Below are 16,843 nucleotides of genomic sequence, written 5' to 3'. Positions count from 1 at the left end.
TTAAGTAAAAAATAAATATTATTCATAAATGAAATTAAAGATGATGTTTAAATTCATGTTTTGACAAAAGGTACATCTCATTCAAAAAGAAGTAGAGTGGACCCTTTGCCTTGTCCGCAAAATACAAAAATCAAAGTATAATTGATGGCAATTAATGGAACATTATTATTGGAAAATTATTATTGGAAAATTATTATTTCATTTCACCCCCAAAATCCCTTAAAAATGTATAAACCACCATTCAGTATTTCCATGAAAAGGGCAATTACCCATGCCTCAAAAACATTTTAGGTAAAAAAAAAAAAAAAAAGAACAAACAACTGAAAATATTTTCACCCCCCCTAAAAAAAGAAAATAATGTATTTCCATTACGTTTGTAAAAATTGATGCAAGTCATTGATGAGAAATTAGAAAATTCCAAAAGGAAGGAAACCAAAACGTGTTTTGAATCAATCCATTTTACTTTTCGAATGTGTGTGGGTTAATGTTATTGTGATTTTGAGATTTAATTTATAGTCTACATCACTAAATACTTTCATTTGCGCGACAGTAAATGTACAGTTCTCACCACTTTGTAGGCATCCATCCTTTTTCAACAAAAGACTTAAATTTCCATTTAATTTGTTGAGCATGATTCCATTTGACTTTGGAAATTCTACTTTGTGTTCTGGCAGTTATTTGTACTACCTTGAATGCCAGTAAAGAAAGAAAAGAAAATAGGAGTGAATTATTCAGCCGCCCCCACGCGTGATATGCATAAGAGTCCCTGGCATGTTTCCATACACTATTCAATATGTTTATAGTCATAGTAAGTGAGACATTCATTTTTAATGCGCCCCTTCGCCTTGGAGAAAAATAACATGTGATAGAGCTTTATAACCTTTTAACCCCGCAGACTCCCTCGAATGGAACATTGTGAGTCTGGCGAATTATCCAAAGGTCACACGGAGGCATTGAGGCCTTCAACTCACTTGTAGAAAGCTTGGTTCTCCACGCCGCACTTCCAAAGGTGCTTGCATGCCTCCGGTGTGGGCGCAAAGTATGTCAAGATGATCTTTGTTTCCTGCACGTTGAAAATACGAGACAAAGTGCAGGATAATTAATTGTGCGCTATTTTGTCCAATCCTTTACATCAAATGCATGTCACCTCAAAGGGAAACATTGAAAAAAGACACTTAGGGAGCTGAAATTTCACCCAGATGGTGACAGCATGTCAAAGTTTGACATGATGGGTCCACTTGGTTATCAAATTACTGAGAGAGTGCCATCCCTTGGCTAAAATACTGTGAAATGTAAGATTAATTGTTTTTAGGTTATCCCATATTTGCTTCTTCAACATGTATATTGATAGATATGAATATTTTCAGTTGGATTTGTCATGTCTCCTGCTGCTGCAATGAATCACAGGCACGGTGACCTAATCACACAATGGAACAGTACGGTGTCTGCCACCATTTTCCTGGGAAAGAGGATAGCAGTGATTGCATGGACTGATAGTATATGGACTTCCACCTACATCGCCATACCAGAAACTGATTGTTACCTTCCTGCCATAATGCCTCTCCTAACCTAAAGTGGTTTTGTAACCAACCCTAACGAATAAAAGAGGGAGGAGGTGAAGGTTCCTGTCCGCTCTCCTCACGAGAAAAAAGTTTGTTGTCTTCCTTCTGCTTTGTTGCTTATTACATGTTCTAGGATGCCTGAATGTGATACCATCCCTTGGCTAAAATACTGGGAGAATCATGTGGAAGAAAATGACCAAAGAATGGTCAAAATACCGCAAATGCATGCATGCCGGCAAGCCGAACTCTCACCTCCTTGTGGTTTGCATAAACGTGGAATGTCTTGCCCTCAAACTTGAGTTTGCTCACCTCGTTCCTATCCGGGAAGGAAAGCGTAGACAAACAAGTTGATTAAATATTCATGAAAAGCACTTGAGATCAAATAAACAGCGCTCGCGCGGACAATAACAAATGGCTGGTAGCATTCCCTGAAGACCGATAGGAAATTGGAGAGCAGGAAACATGAGTACCACCCACACATTTTTCAAAGAATTCCAATTTTTACTGTTTCTGAATAGAGCTGGTGTGATCAATTAGCCGTGTGCGCAGAGGCGCGAACCGCCTCGCTTCACAGGTGGTAACAGATACGAAAAGTGCAAAGAGTACAACCAGCTGTGTTGTGAATAAGTAACTATACAAGACGCATTACCAGTGCTATTAGTAACGATATAGAAAGATCCGATTTAAATACTCCCAGGGCAAGTTTTCATAGCATTTATGACCATTCATTTTGTCTAAGGGCTTTAAACACACTTAAAATAATACAACAACTATACTGATTCATTTGATTTAATGAACACATACGGACATCACAGAAGGAAATTAATGAATAAAAGTAAAACTAAAACGAACTTTTAAATCTATATTAATGCATCATGTTAACAATACTCTCACACTGGATTATCATCGTTTTTATAATACAGATGTAATGTATCAGAAATAAAAGTGATAGACAAAAAAAAAGTAATTTTAATACAAGTCTTGGAATGTACTACTCATACAAAAGTGTGACATTAATTTATATGAAAGCCCAACTCGGTCTAGTTGTAGTTTTGCACTCTAAATTGGGCCAGTTTACTATCACAGCATTTTTGGAGGATGATTGTGGTGGTAAAAAAATGTTTGAAACTTGCAAATACTGTACAGTAGCAATGTATCCCAAACTCCAAAAGCAACTCTAGTGGACACGCCGCAGTGCTGAACTCACCATTTGAGGAAATGCACTCTCTTGTTTCCCTGCAAGACCACAAAACCGAAGGGCGTGAAAGCAAGGAATGCCGGGTTTCCCGACACGTCCTGGAGGAGACAGAAATTAAATAGCGACGAGTACAAGACGTCCTGTCAAACAAGCGCAGCTCACGACTTGCTGTTGTTGTTGTTGTTTCCAATCCACGTGCCCCAGCCCACCTTACACGGATGCGGATCAACACCATATGTCTCCAGCATCTGGGCCTTCTGCAGGAAATTTCGCTCTGATGTTTCAGGCGTCTGCCCGCTGAGGGGGAACGACAACACAAGTAACATCAGGTGGTGGAACGGGAAAAAAAAATATTCGATCTTTTTGATTTTCGTTCTATTCGGGATGATTTAAACTACTTTCAGGAAGGTCAAATTTAATTTTGTAAAGACTTCGTACTTTACTATTTTTAATTTGTGAATTTTGTGGATATAAATGATCTGAATTGATCAATAATTTTCTTCGTTACTTTTAGCAAGCCAGTATTTTGTACAACAGTGAAAAAAATAATGGCCACTAGTGGGAAGCAGAGTCTCAAACAGTGTGCTTGCGTTTCACCATATTACACACGAAACAGATTTTGCCTTTCTTTCAATGTATGTTCTCTAATGTAGCAAAAAAAAAAAAGTCAGTTTCTTAAAAAAATAAATAAATAATAATCTTGAGTCATTCTGTCGAATTTTAGCTGAGATTTATTTTGGCCAAATAGTGATTAACATCACAATGGGGGGAGGGGGGAGGGGGGGGCAGATGAAGGGGGAAAGAAGAGGATGATGAAATAGAAAACGTGCTGAAAAAAATATCGCTCAAGTTTACTTAATTGTGTGTGTGTGTGTATGTGTGTGTGTGTGTGTCTTTTTTATTGCGCAGGCCATCATCAACATCATCCTCATAAGTCCTTTGATGCAGTCCATGACAAATGTCAAGGCAAGCGTGTGCAGAATTGCATGTGAGCAGGAAGCACGACCATTCGGCCATTCTATGAGCTAAATTTGTTCTAGTTGAACAACCGCATAGGAACTAACAAAACTCGGATTGCTACAACTTCCCCTCCCCAAAAACAACAAAAATGAGTCCAAAGTGTTTGTAACTCATTCAGTGTCAGCCATATTCTGAATCTTCTTTACCCTTGAAAACAAATGAATATATACAGTACATAGCTAGGATTGGATGGCTAGACGCACGAAAGATACGTAAAAATGCGTCTTTGGGATTGAATGAGTTAGAAAAAACAGTCTTACTCCTGTAATCATTGTTTTATATTGCCTATCTACATAAGTTGCTGCAGGATTTGTGTTTAAATCGTTGCGTTAAAACACATTAAGCGGCTTTTTCATCTTACATGAGCTCTGTCTTGTGTATATCTGCGATCCGCCGCTCCAGTTTCTCCGAGTGTTTGGGAAAGAACTGGAATTTGGAGCTGTAACCTTCAGGGTGCTTCCCGGGGTCGTAATTCCCGATCTCAGCTGGCGGAAGGAACACAAAAGGTTAAGCTTGCTGTACGTGACTGAATGCTGTATTTAGACTAGTGGGATTACATGGGAAATATTATTGCAAAGAAATGATTTGACTTGACTTCCTCTTTAACTCTTTCAGTGCCAAGCGTTATTGGAAAAGGAAACCTCTAGCGGGTTAGTATTTTTAGCATTTTCAGTGACCTTTCAAGGCCAACAGAATATTGTGTGCTAAGTCGATGTAAATATGAAATATTGACTTCCATTCTTCAGTTAGAATTGATGTAGGTAATAGCTGTGTTATAAGTGTGGAAACATTGCTATCCAATGGTCGGATTTTGCAGTACAGTGCTCAATTGGCTTATATTAGGTAAGCATTAGTCAAGGGTGCTAGCTACCCGCCAACAAAACGCATTTGACTGGAATGTTATTAATTATTATTGTTATTACTATTTTAGAAGATGAGAATTACCGTCCACGGCACTGAATGAGATGGCCCTTGGTCTAGATGACTATTACAATAGTTGATTTCCGATTTTAGCCGCCGTACGTTACTTGTACATTTTCTCATGCATTTGTCAGGCTGCTGAGCTCTACAGCCAAGTTAATGCAGAGTTAATGCTAGTGCGGCAGCAGGTCCGTATGTTAGCTCCCATTACCTTGAAGGATGTAGGCAGCCAGCAAGGCGGCATCCGAGGTTTTGCACAGGAGGCGGCCGTGGTAAAGGTCCCTTTTGATTTGCAGGAAGACGAGATATCTGCGATGAAAAGGACAACAAGGAACTCAGCGGGGCGTCCGGGAAAAATGCAGATGAGATTCAAGGCTAACCCTAGAGAAATTGGGAATTTTATCCAGCGAGGAATTGTTGTTTTAAATCCATTCAAAATGACCTTTCTGGGAGCTGTTTGGTTGAATTATTATGCAGAATGAGCTTTTTAAAAATACAAATGTTATGCAAAGCAAGTGTTGCTGTGCCATTTCTCATTCAGGGTTACCAGAGAATGCTTTTTGTATTGCTGCTGCTAAGCAATTCCTTTAGCAAGTAGTTTAATATTCATTATAATGCCTCACGTCAAAAAAGCGCTCTGACTTTTTTAATGATTGAAGGGCATCATTACTTTTTATTATTTAGAGTTACATTGAGAAATGTGAAAACATGGGCTTTGGATAACTAGCGAGGAGGCCTATTTTTACAAATTTGGAAAAACGATATAAATTTAAAATCATTTTATATATAATTTGGGTTGAAAATAATATAATAGATTTTTTTCAAGTGTACCTAATGTGGTGGCCAATAAATTGACAAGAACGTTTATTAAATGCCGGTGTGTGAAGGCAATATGAGGTTATGTGAGATTTTAACTGGGTTTCTGAATGTATCAACAAATGTATTATATATATATATATATATATATATATATATATATATATATATATATATATATATATATATATATATATATATATATATATATATATATATATACACACATACACACACACATTTCAACTTAAGAGCAAATTAATTGGAAAATGAAGCAACTTGATGCTAAATTGTGTTAAATTTGAAAAATATATGCCCTTTATTTAGTTTCATACAAATGCGCATTGTCATCGGTGACAGAAATTTGAAACAAAATCAATGATATTATGTAATCTAGCTTTTGAGAGTTGCTTAGTAAAATACACCTCAAAAGTTAGTTTACTACTACAAATTAGGGCTGGGCAATATAAAATTCTCATTTTCCCTCATTCATTTTAGACAATTATGATTTCAATCGAAGAAATAAACCCAACAAACATTCATTTGAAGGTCTGATTTACTAAAAAAAACATTCAGGCAAAAGTATTATTACTTTTATAAAATCAGTTTAACGTAAACCGAACATTCAAAGCTTGTGCAAAAAAATAGCCATTCAAAACATTTTTCTACTTGTCCTCAAGGATTGGGTAACGACCAATCACAGCTCATCTGTTGTTCATGTGATCATCGAGGTGAGCCGCGATTGGTTGTTTACCTGAGCTTTTAACGTGACATCATTTTCAGTCAATTTGTATGTAAAACATAAATTAGCTGTGAAATTAAAAATAAAACTAAAATATTAACTTTTACCAATCAAAAAAGGCAAAAAAATGTTCTATCCCTATAGATGACACAATTCAGTAGTTTGTACCTATTGTAAACATTCTGTCAGGTTTAGCATTGTTTCTATGTTCAATCAATTCGTATAATTTTCACTTTTTGAATTGAATAAAAAAATTGTCCTTTTCTACACGAGCTAAACTATCAGAAGTGAGAAAATGAGGTTTTACCGAGTGATTTCCTCCTTGAGAGCAGCTGGATCCGGAGGGTAGAACTTGACACGTAGACACATGGTGAACGGGGGCTGAGCTAAAGAAAACAAAGCAAAGAAAAATACCGTGAAAAAATAAAGAACTAAATAAAAAATGACCGGACGTCAAACAATCAGCGACATTTGAATAAATCGAGATTTTACCTGGAAACCGTTGCTGCTAAACGCAACAGTGAATTTACCATTTACAATTTGGAAAGGTCAAATTTAATTAGCCATTTTTTTCCCCCACAAGTATGCAAGTCAAGTGCTACTTTTGGGCCAGTTGCCAAGCAACCGCCCTACAGAATTGTGTCTATACAAAATGTAACTACAAATCATAAACCCATTTTCCACCATGTTGAACTTTTCCTTTGAGAGCGACTAATGACTGTTTAATTTTCTGTTTGTCAAATCAGCTCAACACTTTGTCATGCAAACGTAAACATAGTGTACTCCCATTATCGTTTGTCGCGGTTGAAAACAAGTTTTAAAATGAGCAGTACTTACATTTCATTTGCTTAGCAATGGATCTTGTTAATTCCAGCCAGTGCTGCGTTGGAAGCAGATCAGATGGATTAGTGACATCATTCAAAAGGACATTTGTGACGTGTCCCTAGTACGTAAAACAACAGATGTGAAAAAAACAATACATAGTTAGTTTTACATTTACTTAAAAGTTCAAATGAAGTTTGCTTGAAAGGTTATCATTTATTTCAGGGCCAATCTGAAATTTCACTTGGAAGCCAAATATTTAAATTTTGTTGTGAGATGCAGTGTACTTTGTAGGTAGGGCTGTCCCGATCCAATAGCGATATCGGAAATCGCTTCCATATCAGCCCACAAAATAGTATTAGATTATACTGGTAGAAGCAGCATGAAAACATGTATCATTCATGCCGATACTGTATCGGATCAATATCGATATTGTAGGCCGATATGCACTTTTTTTGCCGATCCTCATTCCATATTTCTCAGAGTAAAATTCCGATAACCCTTTCAGTTATTGCAGAATAAAATTCCGATAACCTAATCAGTGGATTAGTTTAAACATATATAATCAATACGGAAAAAGGTATTCGTTTTTGGGTCCTTTAACACAATCATAATGATATAAATTATTGACACATCGGAATCATAGAGAAAGGGCCATCCTTATTTGTGTGTGTGTGTATATATATATATATATATATATATATATATATATATATATATATATATATATATATATATATATATATATATATATATACATATATATATATATAATTTTTAAAATAAAGTTCATATTTTTGAGATCCTTTTACACAGCATCAATTTGAATTATTGGAAAAAATGTGACAGTTTTACAATACTTTATTCTTAATAAAATGGTCAAAGAAATCAGTGGATTTTTGCTATTTTAATAAAAGCTATTATTGTCTGATATCGGTCGGGCCCAAGTCATTTAAGTCTCCCATTTTTTGAATTTCCATCTGTGTTAACAGCAACATGCACCACTCGGGTGTTGAGTGCCAGCAAACGTGTGAATAGTTCATGACTGAAGCGCCGCCGCTACACGCCACAGCGAACGCGTCGCGGAACATCCCCTCGTAATTAAAGCAAACAATAACACGAGTCCTCACTATGGCGCTCTACTACATCCCATCAAATCTATATTTAAAGGCAAGTCGAGCATGTGATTTGCATATGGACGCGCAGCGACGATGCTATGCTCTTCCTCTCGAGTGCACATCTACTGCAAACAAATTATATAGCATGTTGCTTGGACTACTCTGGCTTCCTCCTACATTCTGAAAACCTGCATGTGAGGCTCATTGAGACAAATTGTGAATGTGCAATCGAATGTTTATTCCAAGTTGGATGTACCCCACAACTCACAGTGTTTCCATATTGAGGTTTCGAAGCTGTAATTGTCTAAATGTCTAAGTAATAATAATAAGAAGAAGAAGTTGGAGGAGGAGCAGACAAAAGAAAAGAAGAAGGAGGATAGAAAGGAGAAGAAGAAAAAAAAAGGACCAGAAGGAGGAGAAGGAACAGAAAAAGTAGGAGTGGCAGGAGGAAGATTAAGAAGAAAGGGAAGACGGGGGAGAAGATGAAGAAGAAAGGAAAGAAGGGGGAGCAGGGGGAGACGGAGATGAAGATGAAGAAAGAGCAGAAAGAAGAGGTGGAGAAAACAAGATGGAAAAGAAGCTAAAGAGTATAAGGAAGAGGGATGACCAAAAGAGGAGCAGAAAGAGGAAGAGGAGAAGAAGACAAAGAGGGAAGGAAGGCAAGAAGAAGGAGGAGCAGAAAGAGGATGAGGGGGAGGAGGAGCAGGAAAGGGAGAAGAAGAAGCAAAAGAAGAAGAAAAGGAAAGAAGACAAAGAGAAGAGGAGGAAGGAGAAGTAGATGAAAAGAAAAGGAAGGAAGAGGAAAAGGAGAAGAGGTGGAGAAAACAAGATGGAAAAGAAGCTAAAGATTATAAGGAAGAAGGATGAACAAAAGGAGGGAAAAGAGGAGCAGAAAGAGGAAGAGGAGAAGAAGACAAAGGAGAATAAAAGGAAGGAAGGCAAGAAGGAGGAGCACAGAGGATGAGGGGGAGGAGGAGCAGGAAAAGGAGAAGAAGCAAAAGAAGAAGAAAAAAAGGAAAAAAGACAAAGAGAAGAGGGGGAAGAAGAATGAAAAGTAGATGAAAAGAAAAAGAAGGAAGAGGAAAAGGAGAAGACAAAGAAGAACAAGAGGAAAAGAACAAGGAGAGGAAGAAAATGGAAGCGAGGAAGACAAAGAAATAGAAAAGAAAGGAGAGAAGAGGAAAACGAGGAGGATGATAAAGAAGAGAAGAAAAAGCAGAAAGGTGGAGGAGAAGGAAAAGGAGAAGGAAGAGGAGAAGAAGACAAAGAAGGAAGAGGAAAAAATGAGAAAAGGAGATTAAGAAGAAGGATGAGCAGGAGAAGAAGACAGAGAAGACAAAGAAGAAGAAAAGGAAGAGGAAAAGTTGAAGAAAAGGAGGGGAAGAAGAAGAAGTAGCAGAAAGATGAGAAGATGAGTGTCATTGTTTAGTAAAAACCATTGCTTCAGGCCCCGCGGATAAACCTGCAAAAAAAAAGACTTCTCAAAATTAGAAAATTGCTCCTCAAATCAAGTCAACGATTCACAAAAGCTGCTCTGCAAAAATGAATATAGTTCAAGCCTTGATGTTGCCAGGAAATGACTTCAATGTGTGAAATCAAATTGTAAAAGCATCAAAACCACATAGCAGTGTGGCTAATGGAGAGCGAAAAGATTTCCTTTTCCAGAAAGCATGAAGATGGAAGTGTGGAGAAGCTTTAAAAAAGCTTCTTGGGGTCCGAGTAGCATTTTGAATTTGTTGTGTTGCGTCAGTTGGACAGGTATAGCTTCATTAAGCACAAGCGGGCTCTTTTTGTTCCCCAATGGCCCAAGCGGATCCCGCGAAGACTGGGCCGACATTCCACCATCCATTTTCGACTGCGCTTGTCCCCATTAAGGTTGAGGATGCGCTGGAGTGTATCCCGGATGACTTTGGCCGAGGGGGGGGGGTTAAATCGGGGGATGGTGGGCAGATACGCAGAAACAAACACATTCCCCGCCAATTTTAGGGATTTAAAATAAAATGACCACCAAAGACGTCTGGTAATTGTTGATAGGCTGAATTGGGAAAAATCTTCTCTGAAATGAATTGAAATTGCAACTAAATAAAAAAAATATTGATGTGCTTCTGCTGGATTTTTACAAATGAGCCAAGTCTTCCTCAATCATGACTTAGCGACGTGGCCCGCGGGCTGCTATTTGCACACTTGTGCCGTCCTTGTGTCTTGTGACACGCACCATTAGCTAATGAGGATATTCGCAAGTCACGTTCCGGTGGAAGACGAGTCGTGCGAGGATACGACAGCCGGCGGGGTCTTACCCGCTGCTTGTCGGGGTCCACGTATCTGATGCCGAAATAATCTTTCTCCAGTAGGTTGAGGTGGTGGCAGATGAGGTCAAACAAATACTGGCCTTTAGCGTCTCGCTGGAACAGAAGAAGAAGAAAAAAATCACAAGAAAGAAACAGAGGTTAGACTATTACTCCATCCTTTTTCTAGAGCCGCTTGTCCTCACAAGGGTCGCAGGCTTGCTGGTGCCCATCCCAGCTGATTTCGGGCAGCAGGCGGGGAACACCCGCAACTGGTTGCCAGCCAATCGCAGGGCACGCAGAGGCAAACAACCATTCACGCACCCAATCACACCTAAGGACAATTCATTATGTCCAATACACCTCCCATACAAGTTTTTGGGGAGTGTGTGTGTGTGTGTGTGTGTGTGTGTGTGTGTGTGTGTGTGTGCATGGGGACAACATGCAAACTCACTGGTCCCCACCGAGTTTTTAATAAATTAAAGTGATTAATTACCTTAATACTTAGTTTATTCAGTACCGCCCCCAAATATATATATATATATTATATATATATATATATATATATATATATATATGTATATATGGGGAAGATATGTTATGACTCTTTAAAGAAGAGTTAAATAGCATTTTACTAAAATAACTGCAATAAAAACACAAAAATAATAAAGACCAAGTTTGTTTCTTTTTTGCACCATATGACATTTGTATTTCTTTCTCTCTATTCCTTAAGTAATAATTTTCCCATTTTTGTCAGTGCTGAGAGACCAAAATTGTTACTTCATTCATTTTATTATTATTTTTTTAATCAGCCAATTAATCAGTGAAATAAATTTTACTCAAATACCACAACTGGTAACGACCTAAAAAAAAATCCCTATCAGTCAGGTCTTAATTTAAATCATGTTCAAACATTCAATACCAATATTTTTTTAATATAATATGTGAAATTATAAATGCACCCTGTTTGACATCTGCATCTCCACAGTTAGGTAAACCTATTACATGCTATTCATATCCAATGCTATATTACATGCTATGCATGTCCAATGCTGTCATGTCATGTAGCCAATCAGATCCACAGAATATTCTCTTCTTGGAATGTTTTAAGAGTAATCTCTTTATACTAAATTCTAAACCTAAGCCATTCCTCGGGTAGACTTACTTCTTCAGAACCACCTGAAGTGTTTAAAGTCTTACAAAAAGGCTGAATTAACTATGCAGGGATTCCGCCATGGGACTCGTTAATCCTCATATATACGTATACTGCATATATAGCAAATCTCGTCCTATTGCGAAACACTGTAGTCCACTTCGCTCAGCTTTTGGGAGATAGACCAGAACTCGCTTTGCAGAGAAACAGTTAAAAGTGCCCCGTGACACACTTTGCGTTAACCTTCCCAAAGAGAAGCAGTAATTCGTTGCTTCTAATCGTGTACAGCCAGGAGGGCTGCGCGGATGATTTACATAAGAACATTAAGAGGGGTGATTACAAGCAGCTGCATTAGTGAGGCAACGTTTCCTCAAACAACTTTGATACAGAAAGCTTTCAACTGCAGTCCAGGAATGAATATACTGTATATGAATATACCTTGGAGTATACTTTAAAAATTCAATTTTACAACGCAAGTTGACTAAAGGTGAGCACTGCTGTTTTATTAGCCTTTTAGAGAATGAAAATAAAGCTCCTGCACATTATGGTCTGTTAAAACTGCGGTTCGGGTGCCATTATTGACAAACTTCAATCATTAACACTAAATAAAAGATATTTCTCCCCGGATCTAATTTTTAGTGAAAACCACCGCAGAGTTTTCTGAGCCTGGCGTACCGCCAGAATTTTCCTGCCTAAGATATCTCCCTTGACATCGAGTATTTCCCCAGGTCGTCCCTGACCACCAGGCCACCAGATTCTCATGAAGAAACTCTGCGATAAATTGATCAACAGACCTTTGTGAAAAAAACTTAAAAATATTACCGTAGTTTATTGTAATATCCAATTCATTTAATGTATTTCCTAGCCTCTTCTAAAATACTGTAGACACCATGCTTTAATTTATGTAAAAACATCTTTTAAACACAAAGATGGTGTTTAATTGATGACCCACTTGCACAAATTCAGTTACCAACTATCATAGCGCAGGTGTCGAACTCCGGTCCCCGAGGGCCGGTATACTGCAAGTTTTTGGACTTTCTCTCTCAAACATACCTAATTCAAAAAATTAGGATCATTTTCAAAATCCTGCAGAGCCTACTAATAAGATAATCATTTGAATCGGGGGTGTTGGGGGGAGAAATTGAAAAATATGAAGGATACCGGCCCTCAAGGACCGGAGTTTGACACCCATTTATTATAGGAACAATCAAATGATATTGAATACCTATTCAATACCTATTTAAATAAGTATATCAAGTACTAATGTGGGGATGGACGATATGGCCAAAAATATAATCCTGAATCTGTTTAATCCTTCTAGAGTAGACGATTACAATATAAATTGATTTTAATCAGAAAAATAAACAGAACAAACATTTATATCCAGTTTTGTTTTATTAAAAAAATAATGTGGAAAACACTAAAAACGAAAATAAAGAACACTTCCACCAAAATCAGTTGAAATGTAAAATTAACGTGTATATCTTGTGCAAAAAAGTAAAATCAACTTCTAAATCAACTTCTAGCACAACGTATTTTGGGATTTCAATTTTCATTTAATAATTTAATTTAATCCAAAAAATGACACCAGCTACCATTTTTTCCGGACTCTAAAGTACAATTTAAATTCTTTAACCGCGACTAATCTACGTCAAACTGAAGTTGAATAAAGACGGACTTATTTGCTGAACTAGTTTGTTTCCCTAAACAGAAGAGCAGTTTGTAATCCAGAACACGCTCCACATGGAAATTTCCCAAAATAGACAAGAATGCATACTTATTTTGAGAAAAGTCTCTTCAATTCCCATTTCAGAAAACGGACTCTGATCCGCCTGCATTGTCCTATTTAGTGTTGTCACCTAAACGGCTTTTTCAGTTGATAACAAATTAGTTCAGGGTCCGTCACTTTGCGATGCTATTGGTGCAATTATCCCCACTAAAGAGATTTTACACCGCACGAGAATACCAATAAGCTCAATGATAACATTGCCCTCTGCATAGATGCCTCTCATGCTCTACGCTTATCAAATCCCAAGCCATAAAATAAACATAATATTACATAATATTAGCGGTTCCTTTGTAATGCATTACGGTCTTGTTTTATCTGTCTTTGTGATAGTAATCAGGCGAGAACACCCTAAACAATTAAGAAGCAGTTCAGCATGGACACCGAAGCCCGAAAGGACATCTGGCCTTTTGTTCAAGACGTTTGTTAGTATTCTACACCGTTCGCTCCAGCCCTCCCTCTGTCGCTCCCCAGTGCACTGCCTGCCCCCCCCCCCCCCCCCCCCACGTCAAGGACAGCTGCCTGTAGTCCTCCACCAGCATGTCTGAAAGCAGGGTCACCAAGGAAGAAAATATTTGAGTACATGCAAGCAGGTGAACCTAATAAAGCGGCCTTTGAGGCTTTGCAACCCGGCATGAGCCATCAATGTACATCGCATTTTGAAGTATCAAAGAAAAACGATATATTTCAGATTACCATAGGAATCTAAAAGAATAACAACCTCCCCTTTGATGTTCTTAATGGCCGATTTGAAAGCATATATAAATTGTCCAGCAGAAAACTTACTCGTAAACTAAATTTGAAAGCATATTCAAATGAGCTTGCCAGTCAAAAACGAGTACAACAAATTGGCAGCTCCACCATTCCGTAAAACACAGATTTCGGCGTAGGCACTGTTAGCGGATTTAGTTCAATCCAGCCATAACCCCTAACTTGTCAGAAATAAGCACAAAAGAAGGGAAAAATATTTCCTAAGGCACCTGAAGAGTGAACAGAGGCAACAAGAGAGCACCACGTGTGAAATGAGCACTTTCAGATTAATCATTAAAATGGTCTCCATGTCCGCACAAGAGACCATGCCATTAATAAAAGATAGTATCACAGGAGTGGAAACCATCAATGCCATTATGCGCGCGCATTGTGTGTGTATGTGTGTTGGAGTCGTGTGGTGATTTCTTTGGTTTCATAAGCAAATGACTTTCTTATGTCCCCCGAAGAAAGCAGTTAATGCATTTGAGCCCCTGAGTCACCGACCGATCGAGCTCGGCGGAGTTCAGGTCGTGACCCCGCTGCCTCCGCGGGACAGGACGACCTGCCATCTCTCACACCTTAATATGACGCTGGCTTCATAAGAGACTATAATAACCCAGCGCGATTCCAGCTACTGCAATTATAGCCCATCATCCTTCAGAGTGGTAAAATACTATGAAAGGAATACATGTACAGTTTAAATGAGCAGCTGTATCATGTTAGAAGATGCAACTACAGTGGACCCCCGGGTTACAGCGTCCCTGTCTTACGTTTTTTTCATGTTGCGATGTGGAATACTGAGTTTTTTCATCCCTTCTTTACGGTATTTTCCCTGCATTGGGACAAAAACAACTGTCATGACCCTAGGGGCTTGCCTGTATTTGTGTTGTTTTGTCTCCATCTGCAGGCGTATTTAGTTAATTACACTTATTTTCAGTTGCCGTCCCTGCAATGCCTCACTACGATTCCGGTCTGCAATTGGTCGGCCTCACACTTTCACAATGGCGAAACGGTAATGCTTTGTTCGATCGTGGGTGATTACAAAAGCGTTTTTATAATGCATTTTACTGCTGAATTCAAAGGTGAACGGGTTAGCCATGGGTCCCAAGATTTCTAGTGATGTTAAAGAGAGAAGTAAGAAGATGATTTATATGGAAAGGAAGCTGGAATTTTAAGACAGGAGCACCGTCATCTTAAACATTTTAACCTGAAGAAAAAGGTACAAAGGTAAAAAAATGTTGTCAATTTATAAGTTTATAACTCCTTAGACAGAGAGTGCCACTGCACCACCCGGTGCCGTGGATGTACAATGACACTTCACACACCAAAAGCAAAGCATGTTCCCTTGGATCATTTGTACCCAGCTCAGTATTTTTGAAGGACACATCTATTTTCACAATTCAAACCTACTAAAATACAAACAGCAAAACAACATCAGCAGAGCTACACAGTTGTACGGAAGCTCGTCAGTATTCATTTGTGACAGCACAGAAAACACTTTAGGGGTCAATTTAGCACTTTTTAGCTGTGATTGGTAATTTGAAGTTTATTTCTTGGCAGTCGTTGTAATTTATGGAGCAAAATCAGACCTCCAAATCAACTGCATTTGAGAGCGCTTCAGTTTTTCTTGTAACTTTCACATTCTGGCATCGCATCATTTCTTCAGTTTTTCAGTCAAATGCCCTTCCGGAAGTGTTTTTATTCGTATCTGGGCTTGATACCAGCTGTGAATCAAATCCATCTGCAATAAACCACGTAGCACGGCATTATCATCGCAATGATTGTATCTGATGACAGTAATGTAGTAGCGAAAGCCGAGTGTGCAAATCTCCTTGAGTAAGATCAGGTTTGACATAATGTCTAAATGTATGACATTTGCACCTATATATAGTGCAGTATAATTCTAAATCATGTCCTCTGTGATTGAGCCAGCCTGCAATTATCAAAGCCATTAGCAAAGGATGACAGGAGGAGGGATAAGCACCTCTCAGAGATCTGCGGGTCAGCGGGGGTGGACAAATTCACAATTCTCATCTGAGATCCATCTTCTGAGTTGCTGCAGCCACAAAAACGTCAACAGTGACAGAAAAAATATACACAGTACGTCCTCAAACATAGGACGCACTTCTGAATGGGATGCACCCTTAACTTTCGGGTTAAATTCTGGTATTTTCTATATTACTTTGTATAGGATGCGCCAACAGATTAGCTATAACAACGCTAAAACACGGACAACAACAAGACCGACAGTTACATTTGTAACAGCGGCTCTATGAGGACTGAATGACCACCAGAGGCGGAGCTTAAAGCACAAATCAGCCTAGCGCAGGATGAGAATGCATATCAACAAAAATGTCAATCATGATACCGGGTGACCATATATCAGCCACCCAGAAGTCAGCCCAACAGCATGAATAATGGAGCCAGAAACATGTGTAAAATGCAAAACGGTGTCAATACACCGCTTTCACTAACACCTTTTCCTCCTATCAAATCAGTCCCTGTAGGAACCCAGTATTCATAACAATAGTTCCTTCCGTGGGTGAACTATTTAGTGCTGACGTTGATTGTCTGGCTGTGTGGTCCCAAACACACATTTTGGCCATTTCAGCATTACAGTAAAACGTTCTCGCTAATAAATGAAGCATGGCGATTTACTTGGCTGACTCG

The 16,843-nt window shown here is 38.5% G+C and overlaps 1 protein-coding gene across 3 annotated transcripts in view; it reads right to left on the bottom strand.

The window, feature by feature from the left end:
- LOC148422538 (FERM domain-containing protein 5-like) overlaps positions 1–16,843 on the bottom strand; it is a 65,813-nt gene that overhangs the window by 13,247 nt on the left and 35,723 nt on the right. For 2 of the 3 annotated variants that reach the window (XM_088416872.1, XM_088416874.1), the window contains exons 2-10: positions 10,497–10,601; positions 7,097–7,139; positions 6,567–6,645; positions 4,913–5,010; positions 4,142–4,265; positions 2,970–3,057; positions 2,770–2,858; positions 1,815–1,878; positions 972–1,063 (exon numbers count right to left, since the gene is read on the bottom strand). In XM_088416872.1, the coding sequence (XP_088272998.1) occupies positions 972–1,063; positions 1,815–1,878; positions 2,770–2,858; positions 2,970–3,057; positions 4,142–4,265; positions 4,913–5,010; positions 6,567–6,645; positions 7,097–7,139; positions 10,497–10,601 (782 nt within the window). The remainder of the gene's footprint in view (positions 1–971; positions 1,064–1,814; positions 1,879–2,769; positions 2,859–2,969; positions 3,058–4,141; positions 4,266–4,912; positions 5,011–6,566; positions 6,646–7,096; positions 7,140–10,496; positions 10,602–16,843) is intronic. The other variant, XM_088416873.1, reaches the window with a different exon arrangement.

Source organism: Hippichthys cyanospilos, chromosome 6 (genome assembly GCF_059441005.1).
Source record: "Hippichthys cyanospilos isolate Australia breed blue-spotted pipefish chromosome 6, RoL_Hcya_1.0, whole genome shotgun sequence".
NCBI lineage: Eukaryota > Metazoa > Chordata > Actinopteri > Syngnathiformes > Syngnathidae > Hippichthys > Hippichthys cyanospilos.
This window is presented reverse-complemented; position numbering and strand designations above follow the sequence as displayed.